Below are 23234 nucleotides of genomic sequence, written 5' to 3'. Positions count from 1 at the left end.
CAGGTGAAGCTGCAGCGCAGCTGCTGCCTACTCGATCACTCCTGCACTGCCCTTCACATCCCGTATTCGCGCCGCCGGCGAACCCCCAGGCGCCGGTGCTGTCCACTGCATTCAATGCCGGAGTGAAAGCGCCCCCCGTTCCTTTTCCGCTTTTGAGGGGTGATGTGGAGGTGAGCGCAAGCGCTGAGCACGTCCCCCCACCCACATCCCGCTGCACCCTCTTTTCCTGCCGTGCGAATCCCTCACTATGCCGCCGGATGCAACAGATGACATGATAGGATGCGTGCTGTGGCGAAGCTTACCTCATCTCACCCTGTGCCCGCGCTGTGGAGGGCAATCCCACACTGCATACTACCGCTGACAGCATCCTCTTTTCTGCTCCACTTTCCCTCTTTTTTTTTTTTGAATTGTGCGTGCCATTGGCGCTATCCTCATCTCATCGGGTCTCTTCTCCCTCCAGCTACCGAGGCGCTTCTTCCGTGCGCGTATCAACGCACGCGGTGACATCTGCTTCGGTATCCCTCCGAAAATGCCCTTTCGCATTTCCTGGAGCCCCCTCCCATGACTTTCCTCCCTTTTCAATCGGTATTGGTGATCCCTCGCGCACGCGTGATGCAGCTGCGGCGGCCGGCGCCGTGGAGCAAAGAAGAGTATTGCTGTTGGAAACGCTGGCGACGTACCCGGCTGAGGTGCTTTCACGCCTCCCTCTGTCCCTTTCGACCGTCTACGCGTGTAGGTGTGCTTCGCAGACCTCCCGCCTTCCTTATCTCTTCAGCACCGGCATGGTGGCGTAAATGACGCTTGTGACTACAGGACCGCTGACCATGTGCGCGTTGACAAGATTAACATCTCACTATGGCCTTCAGTCTTCGACCACACACACCCGCCCATCGCGTGCTCGTCCTCACGTCCGTGCCGCCCCCCGCCACCTTGGCACTTTTCCGTCTCCCTTTTGCGCCTTCCATCTCGACTGCGGCCTTCAGCACCTACAATCCACATTTCGCCTTTCTCAACGCTCTCCTAAAACGGTGGGAGCTTCGAAGCGGCCGTCACACTGCTGTCTCTTCGAACTCGCCGTGCCTCCGCTTTGCCGAGCCTCCCCTCTCTCGTTCTCCATCGCCCTCACTCTACGGAGCACCTCTGTTTTGTCTCGTTGACACCACCTCTCTTGCGCCTGTGCCTGCGCACCTTTTCATCTGGTGCGCACTGCTGGCCGCTCTCGCCCGTATTGTTTTCTTTGCGCGTCTCTCTCTGTCTGTGTGTGTGTGTGCTACACATTTTTTCCTCCGTTTCCGTTGCGTGGCGGCCCTCTGTTGGCCTTTCCGCTTCTTCCCCGCTGCTCTCTCCCAGTGTTTTGCCCGTACTGATACGTTTTCGCTCCCTTCCTTTGAGGTCTGCCGTAGTCGATCGACTGGAGCAGCGACGAGGACAAGGCAGCCACTGCCTGAGCGTCAGTCCGTTGTCGACGCTCTCTAATCTCTCTTACGTCATCACGGCGTCGGCTGTGTGCTGCAGCTCGCCTTCTTTTTCTTAGTTTTGCACGGACTCCCCCCTTACACACACACACACACAGATTTACGTACGTAACACAAGTAAGAGCGATTCAGAGCGACACGCACACGATGTCCACGGATCTCGCTATTGTGACGACGGTAAGCTCCGACTCCGTTAGCCGTCTCTTCGGTCCCGCTGGTGCGATGGACTTTAGGTCCAACCCCGGCATGAAAGATGAGTACGAGGACCCGAAAACAATCTTTAACAAGATGAAGCAGAAGGAGGTGAAGCCGCTGCCCGACATCAGCGTGCTAAAGGGAACTATCTACAACTACAAAAACCGCCGCATCATTACGCGCTGGCTACGTGATGTGTGCGGTGCCTTCAACTTGCGGAGCACCACCCTGTGCCTCGCCGTTCAGCTTACCGACTCGTACATTGTCGGAAACCTGCACCAGCTCGAGCTGCAGAAGTGTCAGTTGGCTGCTGTAACGGCCCTGTGGATCGCAGCGAAGTTTGAGGAGATGGACTCAGATTTGCCGAGCCTGCGCAAGATAGCGGACGTATGTGACGGAGCCTACGCTAAGGAGCACATTCTTGCCATGGAAGAGGCCATCCTCAGCTTCTACAAGTGGTACTTGCCTCATACCACGGTGGTGAACCACGTCTATCTGCAGCTGCATCTCGTCAACGACCCAACCCTAATTGACTCGCATCCAGAGGAGAATGTGCCACCGGCGATCTCGGTTGAAATCCTCGTGCTCGACACTAACGAGGGCCGCACCTGGGTCAACCTGACTCTAGAGTCTCACCATTCTATACTGGACTGCCTGGAGCAGCTGTTCGCTGCGTCGAACTTGCTATACAGCACATCGACGGCCGTCTTTCAGCTCTTTGGGAATTACTTCCTGCTGGCGGAGCGCTTGCCGCCCACGACGGTGGTGGGGGACCTCCCATTGGATGGCAAAGGCTGTCGTCGCCTCTTCCTGTGCTCCTCAAGCAGCCAAGTCACCTCTACGTTTGCAGAACGTGGCGCATACGTCATCCTGCGCTCCATCAACTCGGGTTTTCTAGACCTGTGCGATATCCTCACTCAGGAGGTGGTAACGCATGTGGAGTTCCTGCGCTTGTACAGCCATGTAACGGCCTTTGGCGTAACGGGACTAGCGCTATGCCTCGTGTCGCCAGACAAGGACGAAAATAAGCGTCTTCTCCAGCACGTGCACAAGAAGCTCGATATCTCCGCTACGCAGGGTCTGGCCGTTGCAGACTTGCTCACCTCCAAATATAAGGAGGCGCTGCCGACTATACGCGAGGGAAAGAGTCTGCCGCGCCCTCCCGAGAACTTGCGAGACATGCTGTGCTACTGCTTCGACCGCAAGCTGTCGTAGCAAATGAGTGAAAACGTGCACGAGAGAACACAAAGGGAGACGGGTGCACAGCTCCCGTCACACACATATATACATACATCCCCGTACACACGCACACACAGTCACCTCCGCCCCGGTCAAATTGGAGGCCGAAAAGAAAGAGCGTATGGACGGCGCTGGTGTGTGTTTGTGTGTGTATGTGCGTGTGTAGGTGGAGGAAGGGGTGGTTCCTTTGGGAATACCCCTCATAAGAGAGGCTTGCGTAGGGCAACGCAAAGCTCGTTGCCCACCCTGCTAACTCGAACCCGCTGACGCGTAAGCCTATGCGCTGTCTCTATCCTCACAGGGGGCGCCCCCGCGCTATTCCCTAGTCATCTCACGCGTGTATATGTCTTGTTGCGTGTGTTTCGCGTCTCACTCTTAACCTTCCCGTTTTTAGCCCCTAGAGACGAAGAACGTGGGAGGGACGGCACACCTTGTATCTACGCCCCACCCCGCCGCCGCTTGCGCTGCGAGCCCCTCCTCCCCCCTCCGCTCCTCACTTTTCAGCCACACAGTACGTGCACGCGCAGTCGCACAAAGGCGAAGCGCCTATCGATGAGGAAGCTGTCTTTACATCTTCACACCAGAAAGCTACACGTGCCCGCTTCTTTCCCCTTTGTGCTTGCTGCTAGAGTTGCGCTAAGGTTGGATGCCTCGATTGAATGCGTACCGCAGCTGCGCGTCTGACTCGCCCGGCGCCGTCCTCCCCATGGAGTCGAGTGAACCACATCGCCCGCGTGAATCCGGCCAACGTCGGTAGTGGTCGCCCCTTGAGCAGAAGCCTGCAGCAGGGTTATGCCCCTCTCAGCACCTCACACCCGGTGTTTGGCCTGAAGCAAGCCCGAGTCCCCTCGCAGAGGCAACGCCGCCGTCTCATCTCCACCGAGCACCCGGCCTTCGGCACACGCAAGACGCTGCCCAGCTCCGACTGCTTCGAAGGGCCGGTCTCCGTGTCGGGTATCTTTCTCTCGATTGATCCGAGCTTCGCGATAGGTGGGCGGGGCAGCATGAACCCCAATGCGCAGATCACCACTCGCGACGCTGCGGGCAACATGGCCCGTGTGCGGTACCGCTGCCACATCGAATCGAGCGGCGGCATGAAGCTGGAGACGCTCGTGCGCGTGCAGATGGGATGGATCTCGCCCCGGGTGGTCTTCTCGCAGATCCCCTACGTGATCCACCTCGGCACAGGGATCGACATCAGCATCCCGTTTGTGATGCACTTCACCATGGTTGCCCTCCTTGACGAGCACGGTGACAACACCGGTAGCTTCTTGTACTTCAGTGGCACCCCTATGCTGGGCTTCTCTGCAGGCTTTAGTCGCATTAAAGGGGGTAAGATGGTACTTAACCCCACCAAAGTGGTGGATCCGTACGTCGAGGTGTCCGACTTCATCGGGCGTATTCACTACCGTCAGATGGGCTTCGTGCTTTTCAAATGTCTGGGCTACCTACTCTGCTTTCTGGCCTGCATTCCCGCGACGCAGCGCATGTTGCAGTGTGTCCTGCCCGACCCATTCCATCGTCACAGCGAAAGGCCTCTGTAAAGCGAGAGAGCCACAGTGGCGAAAGCGTACGTCCCTCTTCCCGAAGAGGATTCGCATGCGCTATGGACGCTCTGTGTGGGCAACTCAAGCAGCTTGACCAGTCGCCTGTTCTTCTCTTTCTCCGGAGACACAGGCTTTCAGTCCCAGAGAGCCGATTGGGCGGATCCCTCTGCTTGTATGGCGTCTCGGGCTGATCGCAGTTGTTGCGCACTCGCACCCTTTCCCGCACGCGTAACAGAACGGGACTCACAGTAACACCTCCTTCGCATCAGTTCCAAGTAGACAAAAACGCGCGCGCGCCTACACACAGACATTGCCATACAACAGTGCTTCTTCCCATTGAAGCGCGCTCTAAAGAGAGCGCCTCTCTCGGTGACCCCCCTTCTTCCCCTTCCTACTGATGTACATTGGAGGCATTGAGAGGTGGGAAAGTCGAGACGGGCTGCTGAGAGGGAGTGCGTCTGTGTGGGGAGTGGGGTGTGGTGCGGCGAGCTGGCGCGGTTCTGCGGCGAATCATGCATTGGACAGAACTTAGGCCCTCGGCAACGCAGTAAGCCCGTTAGGTGGCCGCGTCGGGAAGTAGCATCACGACGTAGCAGCCCGTGATGTGTGCAGACACGCGCAGAGGAAATGCCTGTGCTCATCGCCCCCCCTCTTTCCCTTCTCCCCCTTTTTTGCTCCTTTTGTCCGCGCACACCGACTCAATCTCTTTTCTCTCTCTCTATCCCTTCGCCATCACCGCCCGTTACTTCGGACTTCTCTCGCCTCCGAATCTCTCACAAACGCCATGCAGGTCGCATCCTGACGGCGTCGCTGCCAGTCCCAGCAGCGCGACTCTTGTGCGTGTGTGCCTGTGAAAGTGCTGTTGACACACTGCTAAGGGCAACATTCTGCGGTCATTTGAAGAGGCCACGGCCGACGAACAACAAGGTTTCTCAAAGCGAGGAAAAGAAAGTAGCTAAAGGACACGCAACAGCTACGCTACACGCCCCCTTGCTGGGAGTGAAGACAGAAGAGATGCGGCGCTGCTTCGCTCGACTGTACCAAGCAGGGGTTCACACGCCTCATGGAACGCGGTACAATGCCGCACGGATGAAGAGTTGGCCGGTGCAGGAGGTGCCACAGAACTTCAACTTCACGAGTGAGCAGCGCTTCAAGGCGAAAGCAATGCCGCGAGACACGGGCAGGATCCCGCGTGACTTTGTGCTGTCGGTGCTGTACCGAAACCAACCTTGTGAGGTGGCGTCTCTCTGGGAGCATTGCATGAGCGACCCACAGATTGTGCTGGACAGCAAGCGACACCTGCGCGAGGTCTTGCAGCAGGCCCGTGCGGAGGGGTTTGTCTCGTTTGAGAAGGACGCCGTGACAGGCCGGTGGGAGTGCCACTTGACACGTGAGAGGTTCGAGGAGGTACGCGCGTTGGTGGGTGCGCGGGCCGAGTCGCTGGACTTGTACTCGGGCCTGCGCGGTGCGTCAGCGACGGAGACGTCTGCGTACTCGGAAAGCTTCCGGGAGATGAACGAGGACGCAAAGCGGGAACACCTGCGGCTGCTCTCGGAGCAGGTAGCCGATTCCACCGCCCACCTACGAAAGTTTCAGCGGATGGAGATGGACTACCTGCCGTATACGGACTTGAACGGCAGAGTGAACTTTATGTGGTGGTACGAAATGAGCGACACCCGCGACGCTGCTGCGCTGCCAGAGGCACCCGCGGAGGGCAGTCCAAAGCTGAGTGAGTAGTTCAGTGCCAAGAGAGGACGCGTGGGACTCGACCTGCTTGCGTGCTCCTGCTCGTGACTGAGCGCTGACTGTTCTGGTCGGGGAGATCGTTTGCTTCTTACAATAGGCACCAAAGAAAGAAAATCGCAAATCAGAGGCACGAGCTTGTGCTGGCGTGCACACAATTGGAGAGAGGCGCCTGAATTACTGCTGCGCTGCTTTCCTTTCGCTCTCAGTGGATTGCTCCCAGTCCCCGATGCCCGCCGTCGCCGAATCGCGCCGCTGTACCGAGGGCGTTTCCGGTTACGCACATGCGCCCATGCGTTTCAGCGGGCACTGGCACTCCTCTATGCTCAACTCTGCCACTCTCCATGAGTATCTTTCGCTTGCCGCTTCTCAACCTCTCCTTTGTCTTCTGCACGCCTCGCGCGTGGCTGGCTTGGTGTTCCGCCCTGTGCTGCACCGCATGCGATCTCCCTCTCTTTCTCTCACTCTTGCACACTCTTGCCCCTCGCTGCGCACACAACGGGGCGGGGGTGCACTACGCAGAAAATCGATGAACGGAGAAGATCTTTCACGTCCATCGTTTTGTTTAGCGTTGTTTTGGACGCTGTGCTCACCGGTCGCCGACTTTTTGCCCGACCACTCTGTGCTTATGACTGATTTCGCTTCTCGTGTTGTACCTTCACTCTCTCTGTCTGCCACATACCACTTTTGCTCCTTCGTTTCCTCTCGTTCTGTCGTGCTTTCGGCACCGGGTCTGCTCGTCTTGTCATCCACGCCCTCTCCCTGACCTTCTCTCTTTCTCCCTGCCTTCTCTTGCCCAGTCGCATATTGTTCTGCCGTCTCCCTCTTCCTCCTATCTACTACGCTGCCGCGCCGTGTTCGACCCACGCGCGCACCCCCATCACGCTTGATTTGTGGTCGTCTTCCCCTTTTTTTTCTACACCTCTTCTCTCTCTCGGGGCGCTGCATGCGAGTGTATCTTAGCAATTCCACGTCGTTCTCATATATATATTGCACCTCAGGCCGTGCACCCCCGGCACATCCATACACCGGCACTCGCGCGCCGTCTACGCACGCGAGCGAAGTGGCGAGATAAGGCTGAGCCGTATCCGCATCCGCACACCTGCGCGCCGCGTTTTGTTTTTCTCTTTTGCACGCCCATTCGCTTTGTCTCGGTGAGTGCCGGCAGAAGAGATTGGCGACAATAGCGGAGGCCATGCATCGTCTCTCTTCCTTGCCCGAAGAGGACCTGTGGTTTTACCAGTCCACACTGTTCCAGCTGATCCAGGATGCCCCAATAGAGGCGAAGCCGGGCCGTGAGATGCTGCGCACGCTTCGCAAGGAGCTGGTGCGTTCGGTCGAGCAGGAGGAGTGCCCGGAGTACTGCGCAGCCTTGGCGGACCTCTACAAAACCGTCACGGACACTTTGATTTCAGCTGCCCATCGCAGTGCCCCGCACGAGCTCATCAACCGCACCACGAGCGACTGCCGCGTTGTCACGGACGAGGACGAGTATCAGTTCCACCAGGAGGAGGGCTTCTTCGACGATGACGACGAGGACGAAATGGATTCGAACAGCGACATGAAGTCGACCGCGAAGGACGCAGAGCAGAAGCAGCGCAAGCGGGAGGAGACGAAGCGGAAGCGCCGAGAGGAGGAGGACATGCTCATCAAGGAGCGCAAGGTTACGGACGAGAAAGGAAAGCAGTACCACACACTCGGGCCCTTTCCGCCACCGCGTCTGACGGTGCGTGCACCCACCAACACCTTTCCCAGCCGCAAGGCACTCCAGCAGCGCACCATCATCGAGACCCCCTCATCCACGTCTTCGTCGTCGGACGAAGATGAGGCGATCAACCAGCTCATTAGCAGTCGCTCCACGGAAGGTGGGGAGGCCGTGAACCACCTCACCGACTTTCTACAACCCCTCTCCATTGACTCGCTCAAGAAGGTGGGCGAAAGCGCCAAGGCGAAGCTGCGGCCGTCTTCGCCACACGACGAGTTTGTGTCCCAAATCGTGAAGACAGCAGTGCGATTGGGCTGCGAGAAGGCGTGCGTCCTCATGGAGAAGCAGAAGATCATCGAGGACATGACGTCGCACGTGCAAACAGGTCCGCTGCCTACGGCTGCGAGCATCGACTTCCTAAACACGCTGCCGGACCACCTCAAGCAGTCACTGGGTAGTGTGCTTGGCCTCCCCGAGGAGAAGCCCCCCGTGGAGGACATGTGGGAGCGCATGGTGGCCATGGGCTTCCTCTCCGTGCTGACGAATTTGAGGTTGAAGCCGCTCAAGAAAATCGCAAACGAGCTTGGCATCGTGCTGCCTGACACCAACTCGACAGAAAAGTTCTGCGAGTCTATCGTCTTTGCCGCCTTTCCGCGCGAGCGCATTCGCGCCAAGTTCTCCCGTGCCAAGCAGAAAAAGGTGAAGTTCACCGTACCGCCGGACAGTATGAACAGCAAGGGAGACATGGGGTTTGTGACCTTCCACGTCAACAACATTTCTATGCTGACAAAGGAATCGGAGCGCCATTACTCGCCGGAGTTCCACTTTGCCAATCTCAAGTGGAGCCTGTTGTGCATGACAAACAAAGAGTCGCTGGCGCTGTATCTCTGTCAGACCGGCAGTGTGCACTGCAAGTTCCTCATCACGGTGGTGAACAAGGCGAACCCCGACGACTCCATCTGCAACGAAGGTACACAAAGCTTCTCTGCCATGTCGCAGGAGAACGATTGGGGCTTCAACAACGTCATCAAGTTTGCGGAGCTGCTGAACCCTGACCAAGGCTTCGTCACGCCCGACGACGACAGCATCACAATCGAAGTTGGCATTGTGTTGGTGGAGCCTCTCAAGACGCCCACGGCACGCGAGAAGGCGCCGGCTGCCAAGGAGAAGAAGAATGAACCGCGCGTGGATGAGGCGGCGATGCTGCAGCTCCTGGCGGACGAGAAGGTGGAGCAGACGCGCAAGAAGCTCAAGCAGGAGATCAGCAAGACTATCCGAGAAGAGGAGAAGACGCGCAAGGAGATCACGCAGAGGGCAACCAAGGCGTACCACGACTTGTGCGATCGTCTTCGGCAGGAGACGAAGCGCACCCAAAAGGAGGTGGCAGACCGTGAGCGCAAGGAGGAGCAAGAGCGGCAGCGGGAGCTCGACAAGATTAAGCAGGCGCAGGAGCAGACGGCGGAGCTCAAGAGCCGACTACAATCTCTCAAGAAGGAGAATACGGAGCTGGCGCAGCTGAAGCAGGACGCCGCACACGAGGCCAAGGAAGCAAGGAAGAACAGCGAGCGCATCGCTCAGGAGCTGAAGTTCGTCTTGGACAGGATACAGTCGACCCAGCAGAAACTCAAAGTGCAGGAGAAGAAGATCGCAGCGGCCAAAACTCGGTACGAGAGTGTTATTGCTGACGAACCGGAGACCCCCAGCCCGTCCGATGATGAGAACGACCTCATGAGCGAGGACCTCACCCGTTTCATCAACCTAATGACAGATGACATGTAACCACGCTCCGAGGGAGGGCTCGTTCCACTGTGTGTGTGTGTATGCCATTCATGCTCTCTGCGATCTGCAGAGAAGCGTGGCTTTCTGGAAGGACGCGCATACGCCTGCGCAGACTTCTTGCAGTGCACCTTTCTTTTTCGTCTCCGCCTACTTCAATGCAAGTCCGTTCTTGTCCGCAGCTTTGGAATGATTACAGCAACGCGTGTGTGCGTGCACCTATGCGGACTTCTGCAAGTCTCCGTGCGCATGTTTGTGTTCGTCTTAGCAGTTTGTGTTAAAGGGTAATGAAGAGCGAACAAAAATGAGCCGCTAAAAGAGCGGCGGCCTTCACGCAGGCAGATGTGAGCTGCCATGCGGCGGCGTCGCCCTCTCTTCCCTGCCTATCGTGCGCGTTGCCGAGGAGCTGGGAGGAACAAGCGCATACGCGTATCAATGGAGAAGGACGGCAGCCGTCCTCGACTGCCTTTCACAATAGGGGATGCAGGCCAGCGCTTGCTTCTCGCATCCTCTTCCCATTACCCGACACCTTCCTCACGTGCATCACCCTAGTCTTCCCACATCGGACGGTCATCGTTCGCGAGTGTAGGGGCGCCACGCCCTCGAGGATGCTCCGACTCTTTTCCCCATCTCGTACTCCCCTTCCCTTCTGTGTCTTCCTTCCCTTTCCATACCCCTCTGTCTCATTCTCCATCGGCTGCATTGTGCCGTCTGCACTCCGGCTGCGGTGAACTTCTCGCGAGTGCCACGGGCGTACTCACACAGCGACTCCTTACCTTCTGTTGCAGCCGTCCCTTGTCGCTCTTTCTCAATCTCTCTTCCCTTAATCATCTTTTGCCCCCCTCCCTCTTCCGCCTCTTGTGCACAGCTGATACAAAGGCAGCTCGATTTGCGGGATCGACTCTGTCCGCAGCGTGATCACCCGTCTACCATTGCATTCATCAGCAACGCTACAGAGGGGAAGCAAGTGCGCTGCGTAGTCGTTCTTTTTCTCTCTCTGTTTAGTACTGTCGCGGAGTCACTGGCCCTCTGCCCAGCATGAACCTCCAGAATAGAAACGTACCGCCCATTGCGGCTGGTATCTTGTACGGGCTGTCTCTCATCTTGTTCATTGATGGCATCATTCTTTCCCAGCAGGAGCCCAACAGGGAGAACCACTTTTCCTTTCTGCAGTGCATCCCTGCCGTCTTTTCCACTGCAGGTTTCCTCCTCCTTCACCTCGTGTCGCCTTCTGAGGTCAAGGAGAGGGATGGGCGCGGCCGTGTGCTGCTATTCATGTCGTGGCTCGCCTTGTTCGGGTCCAGTGTCGGCGCCCTTGTGATTGCCTTCTTCTTATACACGGGAAAGCAGTCGCGCACGCGCGCAGCACCGGGCGTGTCGCTTGTGCTGTACACATGCCTCGCACCCATTAGCACGTCTGTGTTGTGGTGGGGCCGCCGCGTGAGCGAGAGCGACGAATGGTGATGCGCGCGAGGGCGTACAGCAACACGCACACACCTCCAACCTCAACACCCGCCACGGTGCATGGCAGAGTACCCTCCCACCTCCCCCAACCGGCGACACCCACCCAGGGAGGAGACGTCTCTGCTGTCTCCTTTTGCGCCTTGTATTGGGGTGCGTTGCAAAAAAAGCGCTTCTCTCCCCTTTCCCTCCTCTCTCTCTCTGTGTGTGATGGCTGCGCTCACACGCAACGGTGTCTTCATGTGTGCGCATCTCGTTGAAATGAGCCCCTTTGCCCTTTCTGAGCTGCTCGTTTGCTTCGCTTTATATTTTTTCGCTTCGCTTCCCTCGGCCTATACGTCTTTGTGCCGGCCTTTACATGCTGATCCGAATTGCTCAGGTGCGAAGCCCCATCTGTTTGCTGCCTCACCTCCGTTTAGTCTGCCGCGTAGCGGGGAGAAGTCTGGAGGACGCTGTGAAAGCCACCCTGAGCGTTGTGGCGACCTTTCTCTCTCTTTCTGTGCATTTATCCCCTATCGCTTCCTGCCTGCGCATCGACTTCACCGGCCTCCTGATGCACCCGCGCGCGCACACATACACACACACACACACCGAAACATCGCGCGCCCATACCATCGAGACTCTTCTCATTCCCCTCCGTTCTCCCCTCGTTTCTCCGTAACGCTCCGCATTCCCCCACCCATTTATGCATGCTTTACGACATCATCCATACTTGTGCCTCTGTGGCCTCCCTCCGTCTCCCCTAGCACAGGGAAACACCTAGCACGCTGCGGACTGGGCAGTCTCTACTACCGGCGCTGGAGCCCTCAATCTCCTCTTCGAAGGCGCCTACATATAGTGGTGTCGACCGACAGTCACGAAGCGCCCTGCCACCTTCCCCTTTGCTCCGCAAGACCGATGCGGCGCAGGCTGCAGCGAATTCTTTGCCCATCCACGTCGGCTCGCTTCTTTGACAGTGATGAGCGCTTCGGTAAGGAGCTCGGCTTTGGGCATAAGATGCGCGACATCCCAGTACTAACAGGCAACCCGCGTCCAGTTGTTCGCGAAGAGTCTTGGCGGTGCGCGTACAAACTGAGTGACCGTATGGAGTTCGTCATTCGCGACATTCTCACAAAGAACAAGTGGAGCCCCTTAGAAGTGGATCGAGAACTGGCGCAGATCTTTGAACGCAAGGAGGTTGGCAGCCGCTCCTCGCTCAACACCTGGTCCACCGTGGAGGAGTTCCAGCGAACGCCTTGGTACCGACGCTACAAGCCAACGGATGATACGGCGGCCAAGTACATCTCGTACGAGGCGATGAAGCTCCTCGAGAGTGCCTTGATTCCGCCATCTCTACGCGTTGACCCCTACGCCCACCTGCGCAAGCGGCATATGGAGGACAACTGGATGAACGACAAGTTCTCCGAGGACTCCGCAAAATACATCACGCGTGAGCGGCTGGCCCAACAAACCAAAGGAATGCCGCAGTACGGTCAACTGAGCCGCCGTAAATACATCGAATTCGAAAAAACGTTCAGAAGTATGAACGGATCGAATATGCACGTGAATGAGGTGTACTCCGCTTGGCTGAACACCCTCAACCACAAGGATGGCGAAAAACGGCGAGATGAATGAGAAACGGCAGAGCACATGGGTGTGTGGGATGGAGAGGGAGGAGAGGAGGAGGAAGGGCTTAGCGGAAGGTGAGACAGGGCGCGCACGAACCGCACTAGTGGAGGTAGCGAACTGTGTGTGTGTGTGCGATGCCTTCGCATGCTTCTCCCCGCTTTTGTTGTGGTGTATCATACGCTGAACAAGTGCTCACGCATGGGCGCCCATAAAACGGAACCAAGGAAGACGCGCGCAGGGGTAAGGCTGATGCCCGATACTATCCGTGGAGATCACACGTTAGAGATGGCGTCTGGGAGTGATGAATATCGGCTGCTCACCTGCCGCGCTCCTTGAGGACAAGAGGGGGCTTTTGCGTATCTCCTTTCTGTTCTGCCTCTCGTCTGCAGCATTGGCCAGCCGTATTTTCCTATGCGTCACTTTTTCTTCGCTCGCCTGCTGCTCGACTTCAAACGATACGGGGAGAAGAAAGAAAAAGGGAGAGAAAAATAAATATCAAATGGACGGAAATGACCGGCAAACCCGAGCGGTTTTGATCGAGACAAGATGACTTTGTGTGCCTGTGCCTGCGTGTCTTTTCATATGTGCGCACTCGTCCATTCTCTTTCGCCGCCCTTTCCCTGTCCTCCTGCCTCAGCTTTGCCCCCCCTTTTTTCTGGACCTCTCACTCTTCGCATTTCTGCCCACTGTACAATGTTGTTGCCCTGTGTCACGAGCATCTCTCTCTCAGTGTCTGCGTGCTGAATGCGGGCATCTCCGCTCCCGCACACCTTCACACGCTCCGCTTCTTCACTGAACGCGGACCGCCTTCCTTGCTCTCGTCGCCTGCGCACTGGAACATTAGCACAACATCGTACGCAGTATGCAACTCCGAGTACTGAAGACGCGGAAGGACGCTCCACAGGCGTCGCCGCCGATGCCCTCGCGCGATGAGGTGTATAACAACATCGAGGAGCGTCGTCTGAAGGAGTGGGAGAACTACCAAAAGGCTCACCGCTTTATGGATGAGGCGCACACCAATCGCATCTTCCTCGACATCACCATCGGGGATGCCTTGGCGGGGAGGCTCGTCGTAGAGCTCTTCGAGGACCTCGTACCCGAAACTGCTGCGCACTTCCGCCGCCTCGTCACCGGCGAAAGTGGCGTCCACGAGGCAACGGGTGTCAAGCTCGACTACCTCTATACCCCTCTCGAACAGATTGACCGCCAGCACGGCTACGCGCGCTTCGGGGATCTTTTGGCGTATGGCGTGCGCCTGGAGCCTCTGCGACAGGAAACGTTTAAGGTGCGCCATACAACACGAGGACTGCTCACCATGACATCCTACGGGCCACATCTGTGCAACACCTCCTTTTCGATCACTCTTGCCGCTGTGCCCACTCTTGACTTCAAACAGGTAGTGTTTGGCAAGGTGGTGGATGGGCTGCCTCTACTAGAGAAGCTCGAGTCACTCCCACTGGATCAGGTGGGCCAGCCGCTTACACCGGCCATGATTGCGCTCTGTGGTAGCCTTACAGGAGAGCGTCCGCCTGGCAAGTGGACCTCGCCGCCTGGCAGGATGGACTGCGACGAAGATATTGCATACGAAGCCACCGAGTGATGCGCAGTGGTGCGAAGTCCAGAGCCTCTTTTGCCTGCACTCGGAGAACTGCACGTACACACACACACACACACAACCCTGCTGGCCCACCTTCTTTTTGGTGGAGGTCTCATGCATTTCTTTCCTCTGCAGACATCATCTTCAGGGGTCTGTGACACGATGTTCGATAGTTCCGAATGCCCTTGCGCCATCTTCGAGAAGAGCACGACAGGTAAAGCTAATGTGCAGCGGTAGCAACAGCCTTGTCACCCCATGTACGCCAGCACCAACTCACGCACGCGACCGTCCACGATTTTAAGTTTCCCCTGCCTACGAGGAACTTGTGGTTTCTTCCTCGACGCTACACAGAGAAAGGTAGCCGACCAGCACAAACACTCAGGCGCAAACAAGCACTGACGTGCTATCAGGCGTTCCGTGCGGTCGCGCTGATCGAGCTCCTCTATGGCATTGCACCACTCACGTTTCTTGCCTCTCAACTACACTCTTGTCTTTCTCCTTATACGGACAGAGTGGATTTACTCCCTAAGGAGCTCCACTCACGACCTCTCACCTCTTTCAGCACCTATCCTCGCGCAACTGACTCCGCCTGACATCCTGCTTCCCCCCTCCCCCCCACGCCGCTCCGATAAAGTTGCCTACACTCACAGAGCGTTTTGACACAGGAAAGAGGATATTCTGCCTCACCGCCTTGTGCCGTTGATAGGTTCTGCGTCGCCAGGTCTCTCTCTCTCTCGCCCGCTCGGCACCTGTAGCCTCTGTGCGCGCCAAAGATGTCGGGCGGTCCTTCTGTCAGTGGCACGGCTGTGCCTCTACTGAGTGACGCGCCATTTTCGGCGAAGGTGAAGTTTCTCTTCGTCCAGATATTTTGCTTCCTCGTCGTGGACCTTGTTCCGCGGCTGGCGCGCTTCCTTAGCGGTGCATCTTTTCGAACAGAGAAGACAGCTGTGCACGGCTCCCTTAAGGCGAAGGCCTTCTTCAAGCTGAATAGGGTGGATCAGATGCCGTACGTGGATCCATTGTACAGCGGGCACACTAGTACCATCCTGTGCGCTCTCCGTCCGCATAGGAGAATTCCGTATACACGCGTTGTCCACCCCGGTGCAGACGGTAATCCGATGTGCGTGGACTGGCTGTTTACAGATGCGCGCAGCGCGAAAGGAGTGTTCCTCATCATCCCTGGACTCGCTTCGTGGTCGGGCACCAACTACATCGAGCACTTCGTGCTGTTCGCGTCTACTCACCACTTTCACTGCGCCGTCTTCAACTCGCGCGGCATGGGTGACACACCCCTTGTGACCCCTCGGCTGATGTCTGGCAAGTGGACAGATGACTTGCGTGCCGTTCTTCGCGACGGACCGCTGTCGCGCGCCTTCATCGAGAAGAAATGTGGCGCTGATCTTCCTGTTATCGGTGTCGGTTTTAGCCTGGGCGGCGTGATCCTCTCCAAATACGTTGGCGAGGAGTGCCTTGCGCGTCGCGACTTGGCCATGGATGCGGTGATGGTGGTCAACTCCCCTCTCAACTGCCTCGACTCCAGCGCACTCATGAATCGTGGCATCAGCAGAGTCCTTTATCAGCCTAGAATGGTGGGCGGCCTCATGGCATATGCTCGGCGACACGCCAAGGTGCTGCAGAATCTCCCGGGGCTTTCCCCCGATGTACGCGCCGCCATCGCGTCGGGCCGTTTGGAAGATGTACTTGCGCAAATGAAGACTGTGCGCGACTTTGACCGCTTCATCACGGCCCCAACGCTCGGCTTTGCCACGCCAGAGGACTACTATCATCACATCTCCCCCACGGAGTGGCTACCGCACATTTCGGTGCCTGTCCTGTGTATCAGCTCGGCCGACGACCCCGTAACGGGGAAGCCACCCATGGCGAGCTTGTCTGGCATCATGGCGTCCAACCCTAACGTGGCGCTGGTCATCATTCCTCGCGGCGGCCATCTCGGTTACGCTCGCAGCATGCGCAAGGAGTGGGCCGGGACGGAGACGGCGATGGAAAAAATCATCTACGAGACTGCTGCTGTGGTCTCACCGAGGCGATAATGCCAAGCTTACGACCTTCTGCACTCGGTGCTCGTTTTCGCTTCCTTTTTTATTTCTATTGTTCGTGGGGAATACCTTTCCCTGGTTCTATCCTCACGCGTCTGCCTCGGCTGACGGAGCTGCTGCTATGATGGGCGTCGTGAGTCGCTCACCTACCATACCCCATCCTGCGCTCTATTATTCTTCGTCTCCGTTTCCGTGAGGTGTGCACCTCCAGCAGACCGATGCGGAGGAAGCGGCTGGAGGTGATTCCTGTGGCACTGGAACGTGAGAGGAATGCCATGGGGCGGCACGTCGTCGCAACAGAGAGGCCACTGCTCCTCTCCTTATCGACCACCACCTCAACTAACGGCTGGCGTCCCCAAAACCATCTTGGACGGGCGCGGCAACTATTTGCAGCGGCTCTGCTTGCACTTCTATGCCCTAAGTTTTGTCTTTTTCGTTGCCCGATAATTCTGTTCTCTTTCCACCTGCACAGTTGGTTCCCTCCTTCTTCGACGAGCGCGCCGCCACGCCTGCGCGCTTTTTTTTGTTCTGTACGACTTTGCACAGGCTCTTCTGTGCTTAACGCGTCCATGCCCCCTTCTGTTAACCTCTTTTCCGTCGGTGCATCGGCTTTTGACTTCATCTCATCTGGCCTATGCCCTGCGCTGAAAGTGTCCGACTGCTTCCCTGAGAGAAGCAAAGCCATACTGCCATCCTGCGCTTCAGGCTACTTCAACCAGCTGTGCGCACCGCCACTCCCCTTTTGCCCAAGTGTGTGCCACGCGAATCCCTCCCTCCCTCTTTGTCTTTCCTTCGATGTGCCCTCCCCCCGCCGGCTGCCGAAACACCAAAATAGGCAGAAATGAGCGGCAGCTGTACACCTCCGCAAAGCCTGATTTCGAAAACAGCATTATTGATGGCTGTGCCGCCTTTTCCTGCCGCCCCAGCTCGCATATCTCCCTCCTCCTCACTCTTGCTTGCGTTCCCCGTGCTCGACGCGGTCTCCTTATCTACACCGCTCGACTTTCTTCCACCGTTGGCGCACGGGACGAGCTGTTCCTCCTTAATTGCACTCGACGCCTACGACCTCCACGCGCTGCCCTCACTGAAGCTGTTCAACTCCCACCAATCACCGTGATCTACACATGAGCAGTGCCACGAAGCAGCAGTGGCCTCATCCGTTTCCTTCACCAGCCCCTTGGCCCAACTACAGCAGGTGGGCCCCACCGGCCGACTATCACTACCGCCTCGACTCCGAAGCAGCGCTGACCAGCCATCGCGTTGCGTGTGATGGACTGCACGGCAGTCTCTTGTAGACATAAGTGAGCGCCGTGTTTCATGGCACACCCACCTTTGTCGCTGCCTACTATCGAGGTCGGCGCTTACCGCCTGGTCGGCGCCGAGCTGTCCCTCCTGCCTGCCGTCACTAGCAGTGCACTCATCCAGCGCCTCTTCAGGCCCATGCCGCTTTTCTCCCTGCTGGTCTTCCTGTTCGGTCTTTTCTGTCGACCGTTAGACCTTGCGGCGATAAGCGTGGCGCAAGAGTAAATTCTTTAGCAGGAGCGGGTGATCGCAAACGGGGACGTCATCCGCAAAGATGCCCTTCGCGAAGGCACTAGAGCCGGTGCCAGCGCTGCGCCAATGAGACTGCCCATTCTGTAGCCCGATAAAGCAGTAATCACAGAACGTACTCTCTCAGTGCTCGCACTCTCGCAGGCAGCGACATCTCCTTTTCTATTCTTTCCCCTTCCTCTTTCTTCAGCCTCGTGAACTTATCCACTCCGCTCCGCGTCTGCTCTCCTCTCCCTTCCCCAGCTACGCAACGAGAGCCATGTTGAGGAGGTAGCATTTCACTCGCGGACTCATACAGGCAGGTCCTCGTCTTTGGCATCGCTCAAAGTAAGAGTGAACAAGTGAAGAACGAGGGCTTTTCCCCTGCTTTTCTGTCGGTTCGCTTCTTCGCTTTGAGGCGCTCTGCCGCTCTCAGCCTCTCTCCTCTTTGTGCTCTTTGTTTACTTCGACAAGCGTTGAGGTATCTCACATCGCATCCTCCTGTACTTTGTCGCTTGCCTTTGCTGTTGCCCCCGACGATTTGAGACGCCCCAGTGCGTGGTATCGGCTTCCAGTACCCCCCCCCCCACACACACACACCTCGGTGGAAAAGCCGAGCAATCCCCCTTTTTTTCGCCACTGCGCAATGACTTCTGGCGGAAGCAAAGCGCCCAGCGCCTACGGCGTAGATGAGCCACAGTACGGCATCACTGCGGGCTTTGGACATCTGGTTAAGCATTCCGTTGCGTCGAAGCTGCCTCCGATACTGAATTCTCCTCTACCTATCCTGTGAAAGACAGAGTGTCAGCTGGACCTGAGCGTGTATATCTTACCCAGTCCCCACACTGTCGACTTATGGTAAAAGCGTGAGACACCATAAAAGCGCGCACAACATGGCAAGCGGCACAGTGGGTGCAGTGGCTGTGAAGCGACCTGCCAGTAAGGTGGCCAGTGCTGTTTGAGGCAGAGGCCTGGCTCAGGGGGTGACAGCGTCAGCGCCTCTCTCCAACGCTAGGCTAGCCGCTACCTTGCACGAGCAGAGGACATAGGCATAGGACATGCCGAAAACGTGACGGAGTTGAACACGCCTTTCATTCGAAGAAGTGGGCTCGCTGAAGAAGAAAACCTCTCTCTGAGCTGCAGTGCACTCCCTCTTGCTCCATCGGGATTTCCGTTCCTTGTCGGCTCTTCCTCCTGCTCTACCAAAAGGATTGCCTCATGCACTTCATGTGCTGGCTTCGGTATCATACGCGGCGCTCCCTCTTCGGAACGCCCTCCCTCCTCATTCCCCGCCTGAGCGCACACAAAACCGTTTCTGCTTTGCCGAGATGCCCTCGCTTGCTTTTCTTTAAACCTCTGTCTCTTCTTCCTCCTCCCTAGCCGTCGCCACCACTTCTCTCCTCGCAAGCCCGCAGGATAATGGCAACGAGACATAAAAACAGTTGGAGGGGCCGTGAAGCATATGACCACCACGCCGCGCAGTTGCCTGCAGCCCCTGAGTACCGAGCATGCATGCACATCCGCATGTCGGCACCAGTCTGTATGCGCTTCTCCACTCATCGTGAGCTTCTCTTTCTTTCGTCCGCTTCTCCTTTGCCGCACGTTCGTGAGAAAGCACTTGCAACGCGGCAAGCAAGTTGTGCTATCGCTTCCACCTCGTGGTGTGGATGGACGCGATGGATTTGCGCTCCTTGCCTTCTGTCCTGCCGCCCGCGCCCACCGTTACCTGCATTGGTACGGACAAAATGTTAGTGGCGAGGGTGCGTTTGCAAAGATGGCAAGAAGCTGTCCTAAAAGTGGCACTCACGCCTCACCTTCATAGCTATTTGCGTCGTCGTTACTCTTCTTCTTGAAGTTCGCCCGCTTTAATGTGGGCGTCTTTCGTCTACTTTTCTGCCACCGAGCCGAATGTTTAGGTAGTTCCTCTACACCCGTATAAGCTGCCCCAAGGTGAAGAGTACTCCAGCCGTCGCAGAGGACGAATAAGCCCACACTACACAGATAGCGACCCTACAGGGACCACTACGTCTGCTCCCCTCCATCTCTCCCTCTCCACTCCCCTTACGCTCTTTTCGAGTCCTTGCCGTTCACCGTCAAGCAATCAAAATAGTCACTCGATCTTACGTCGCTGCCCGTCATGCGCACATGCCCGATTTTACCCTGCCCTCTTATCCACGGCAGCGACTCTCTCCATGCAACCCAGGGCAGCTCCATCTACTGCAGCCGTACCTAGTCGACGATATGCTCCCTTAAAATCAGATACATTCCACTTTTTTCCCCGTCTCTTTCTGCTTTGTCTCTTGTCTGTGCTGACTCTCGACTGCAATCGCTCGAGCTCGCACTAACGCAAACACATCTCCTCATTCTTCGGCGTGAGTTCACACACGCTGGATAACTGAAAAGCTATCAGCTCTGCCCTCTTTCGCACACTCCACCTTTCGCCTCTCTTCTCCTCATATTCCCCGTTCACAACGCACCAGTACCCACACCCAGTAGTCTCGACCTTTGACAACATGCCCTCCAAGTTCCTGGTCACTCTTACTCTTCTTCTGGTTACCGCCGTCATCGTGTCTGCTCAACAATGCCCCCCAGGCCAGATTGTAGTCAATGGCCAGTGCGTGGCCGCCTGCCGGGCGGCCAACTGCGATATCTGTGATCCCCGTGACCCAACTCACACTAAATGTGCTACATGCTCCTTCGGCTACATACTTGACGAGAACAAGGCGTGCAGGCCGGCGTGCACCATCCCCAACTGTATGACATGCTCTTCTTCTGGCAACAACGCTTGCCAAGTGTGCGCCCACGGCTACCTTCGTACCGCTTCGGGCAAATGCAAGCGTTCCGGCAACTCAGCCAGCACCGTCGCCTCTATTGCCGTCGCCAGCGCCATCGTTGCGGCCTCCTTCTTAGCTGCCGCGGGCTGAGAGCCATCCCTCTACTTAACATTTTTTTTTTCGCTGTTCGGTTTCCTACCTTCTATCTTCCCTTCAGATTCACGCTTTTAAGATCTTGATCATCGCTCGATGGCCGCAGCACCATGCCCACAGCCCAGAGGAGGCACCGTAGACGGCCTAGGCGTCGCGCGAAAAGTGTCTGTCAGCACCTCCTTCGGCAGTACATCGGCTCCTGCGTGAGTAACTGTGTCCTACCGCGTTTTTGTTTTGTTGTAAGAGCGACCCCTGTTTTGCACCTATTCTTCCACGACGATCCTGCTGTTGCTGTCCTTCACTTGCTTTTGTGCATCTTCCGATATGCATACCGTACGGAAGAACTCAGCTCGGCACCTTCGCCATACCCACGAAGGGATGCGCCCTCACATGCCCATACGAGATGAGTGTGGACGTGTCGCAAGGCCCTGCGGCCCTTGGCGTATGCCTTGGTAATTGACTACCGCCAGGTCCCTTCTGTAAACAAGACTGCCACCTGCGGGGAGTGACGGCTACCGCGCAGCAAACGGAGCGCTGCTGCTGGCAATAGGAAGCAGCAGCCTGCAGCGATGCCGTTCTCATGCTGACCAGTCTCCGCAGCAGTGTCCAGCCCGACCGACACCAATGCTGCAGCCGCCCAGCTTACGCGGCACAACCGTCCGCAGTGAATCAATGCATGCTTGCAGAAACACTTTTTGCGTGCTCGCCTGCCGACACACACGTTATCCTACTTGTCGAGGCTCCGTAGGCTACTAACAAGGGGCTCAGCTGCTCAGCTCGTTTCTCCCTTTCCCATTTCAAACTTTCCACTCCCCCACACAGCAGGTATCACGCATTTGCGCTTGTGCACATATGGCGCCTTACCATGCGGCGAATACCTTTTTCTCTTTTCGCCACAGCAACGAAAACAGCAGGTGCGCATTCATGTGAACAGAGAAAAAGCACCTCAAACCTATCGGAGAAGACACCAACGCAACAGGAAGCATGTGCACCCTATAGCAGAACAGCCCATCTCTCCGCTGTTTACCTACCGGGATCGCTTTCAATATGGTTGCTTTCCTCCTTCCCGTATTCGATTTCTCGAGGAAAGCTGCCTTATCCTTGCGACTCTTTTCTCCCTCTCTTCCTCCCCTCGCCCCCGACAAGCACCTCTCGTTTACTCACCGTGCCTCCAGTAGCCCTGTTCGCATCAAACGTTTGACAAACAGTCATAGAGCGTAGGATGCTGCCGGCAAGAGGGGTTGAGGGAATGGGGGGGCCAAGCAAGGCTCGCGAATAAAGGTTTTACACCATCACTATACTCCCTCCGTTCCCTTTTTTCCTTTCGCTTTTCTAAGACTTTGTGATTTTACAGAAAAAGAAAGGGGACGAGGCCGTGCTGTTGTCCTTTTTAAGTTTCTCCCTCCCGTTTTCGCCTCCCCCACCCCGTTGGCATGTGCAAAGCTATTCTGTGCACAGCGAGAACATACTTTTAGAGCAACAGGTCATGAAGCACAGAAAACATAAGGCATCTACGCAGGCGTTAGAGGAGCCACTGCCCTGGCGGGTCTGCCGAACTGCTGTCAACATGTGCCTTCAGCACCACGCAAAGGACTCCGCCACGCCGCTTCACATGATCGGCAATTTCGCTCTCCTCCGGTCTCTCAACTAGCCCGCCACCGATAGGATAGGAAACCGACATCCAGCTGGAAGTTGCTGGCCAGCTTACAGACATAACCAGCAACCACCCTCTCTTCCTTGCACGCCGGCGAAAAAAATCATGCGTCTTTCCGTGGTATGCTATTCACCCTCCGCTGCTCTCTCTCTTCCCTCCATCACGCCCGTTGCCCCGTAGCCCCGCCGCCACCATCAACGTAGTACTTCATTGCAACCAAAAATGTTTTCGAATCTTCACTGACATCAGCGAATACGTGATGGAGCGCTCTTCTTCGCGCACGCATCCGCAACACCAACACCCTTTGCCTGATTACCTCCTGAACATCTTCCTCGGGACCGCCAACAAGAAGAATGCGGCCCAGTCACGCCTCATAGAATAGATGCTAGTATCTCCCCCCTCATAGACTTTCTGTCTCTCAACGAACACCCTTACACTACCAACATGGCGGCCTCCATCTTTGGTGAATACATCCTAGCAGGCCACTTCTTTTTGCGACACCTATGTGACAATACTCCTACGAATCCTGCGCTGGGAGGTACAACCCCGCCACACCCTGACAACAGCTCAACCGTGCGAGGTTAGAGCGTGTCGGGTAGTGTAGGGTGCGCTTGCCAATCGGACAGCAGAGCTCGATGCGTGTTTGCCCCGCCAGATGGAGGCGGAGGTGAACCGGAGGCCCGGCTCGCCGACCAGGCCGCACTGCACCCTGGCACGCGT

The 23234-nt window shown here is 56.8% G+C and overlaps 9 protein-coding genes across 9 annotated transcripts; all 9 read left to right on the top strand.

Moving 5' to 3' along the window:
- Positions 1-1622: 1622 nt before the first annotated feature.
- On the top strand, positions 1623-2885 carry LSCM1_03622 (uncharacterized protein; the record flags this gene model as incomplete). Its single annotated transcript, XM_067321157.1, has 1 exon — positions 1623-2885. The coding sequence occupies one exon, from the start codon at positions 1623-1625 to the stop codon at positions 2883-2885; it is 1263 nt and encodes a 420-aa protein (XP_067176525.1).
- A 683-nt stretch (positions 2886-3568) lies between these two features.
- On the top strand, positions 3569-4453 carry LSCM1_03621 (uncharacterized protein; the record flags this gene model as incomplete). The annotated part of the gene is made up of 1 exon (XM_067321156.1): positions 3569-4453. The coding sequence occupies one exon, from the start codon at positions 3569-3571 to the stop codon at positions 4451-4453; it is 885 nt and encodes a 294-aa protein (XP_067176524.1).
- Positions 4454-5470: 1017 nt separating this feature from the next.
- LSCM1_03620 (uncharacterized protein) lies at positions 5471-6193 on the top strand (the record flags this gene model as incomplete). Its single annotated transcript, XM_067321155.1, has 1 exon — positions 5471-6193. The coding sequence occupies one exon, from the start codon at positions 5471-5473 to the stop codon at positions 6191-6193; it is 723 nt and encodes a 240-aa protein (XP_067176523.1).
- Positions 6194-7394: 1201 nt separating this feature from the next.
- LSCM1_03619 (uncharacterized protein) lies at positions 7395-9683 on the top strand (the record flags this gene model as incomplete). Its single annotated transcript, XM_067321154.1, has 1 exon — positions 7395-9683. One exon carries the CDS (start codon positions 7395-7397, stop codon positions 9681-9683), a length of 2289 nt encoding a protein of 762 aa, XP_067176522.1.
- Positions 9684-10718: 1035 nt separating this feature from the next.
- Positions 10719-11144, top strand: LSCM1_03618 (uncharacterized protein; the record flags this gene model as incomplete). Its single annotated transcript, XM_067321153.1, has 1 exon — positions 10719-11144. One exon carries the CDS (start codon positions 10719-10721, stop codon positions 11142-11144), a length of 426 nt encoding a protein of 141 aa, XP_067176521.1.
- Positions 11145-12038: 894 nt separating this feature from the next.
- LSCM1_03617 (uncharacterized protein) lies at positions 12039-12755 on the top strand (the record flags this gene model as incomplete). The annotated part of the gene is made up of 1 exon (XM_067321152.1): positions 12039-12755. The coding sequence occupies one exon, from the start codon at positions 12039-12041 to the stop codon at positions 12753-12755; it is 717 nt and encodes a 238-aa protein (XP_067176520.1).
- An 856-nt stretch (positions 12756-13611) lies between these two features.
- LSCM1_03616 (uncharacterized protein) lies at positions 13612-14349 on the top strand (the record flags this gene model as incomplete). Its single annotated transcript, XM_067321151.1, has 1 exon — positions 13612-14349. The coding sequence occupies one exon, from the start codon at positions 13612-13614 to the stop codon at positions 14347-14349; it is 738 nt and encodes a 245-aa protein (XP_067176519.1).
- Positions 14350-15119: 770 nt separating this feature from the next.
- Positions 15120-16397, top strand: LSCM1_03615 (uncharacterized protein; the record flags this gene model as incomplete). The annotated part of the gene is made up of 1 exon (XM_067321150.1): positions 15120-16397. One exon carries the CDS (start codon positions 15120-15122, stop codon positions 16395-16397), a length of 1278 nt encoding a protein of 425 aa, XP_067176518.1.
- Positions 16398-20446: 4049 nt separating this feature from the next.
- Positions 20447-20857, top strand: LSCM1_03614 (uncharacterized protein; the record flags this gene model as incomplete). The annotated part of the gene is made up of 1 exon (XM_067321149.1): positions 20447-20857. One exon carries the CDS (start codon positions 20447-20449, stop codon positions 20855-20857), a length of 411 nt encoding a protein of 136 aa, XP_067176517.1.
- Between the last annotated feature and the right edge of the window lie 2377 nt (positions 20858-23234).

This window comes from Leishmania martiniquensis, chromosome 30 (genome assembly GCF_017916325.1).
Source record: "Leishmania martiniquensis isolate LSCM1 chromosome 30, whole genome shotgun sequence".
Lineage (NCBI taxonomy): Eukaryota > Euglenozoa > Kinetoplastea > Trypanosomatida > Trypanosomatidae > Leishmania > Leishmania martiniquensis.
This window is presented reverse-complemented; position numbering and strand designations above follow the sequence as displayed.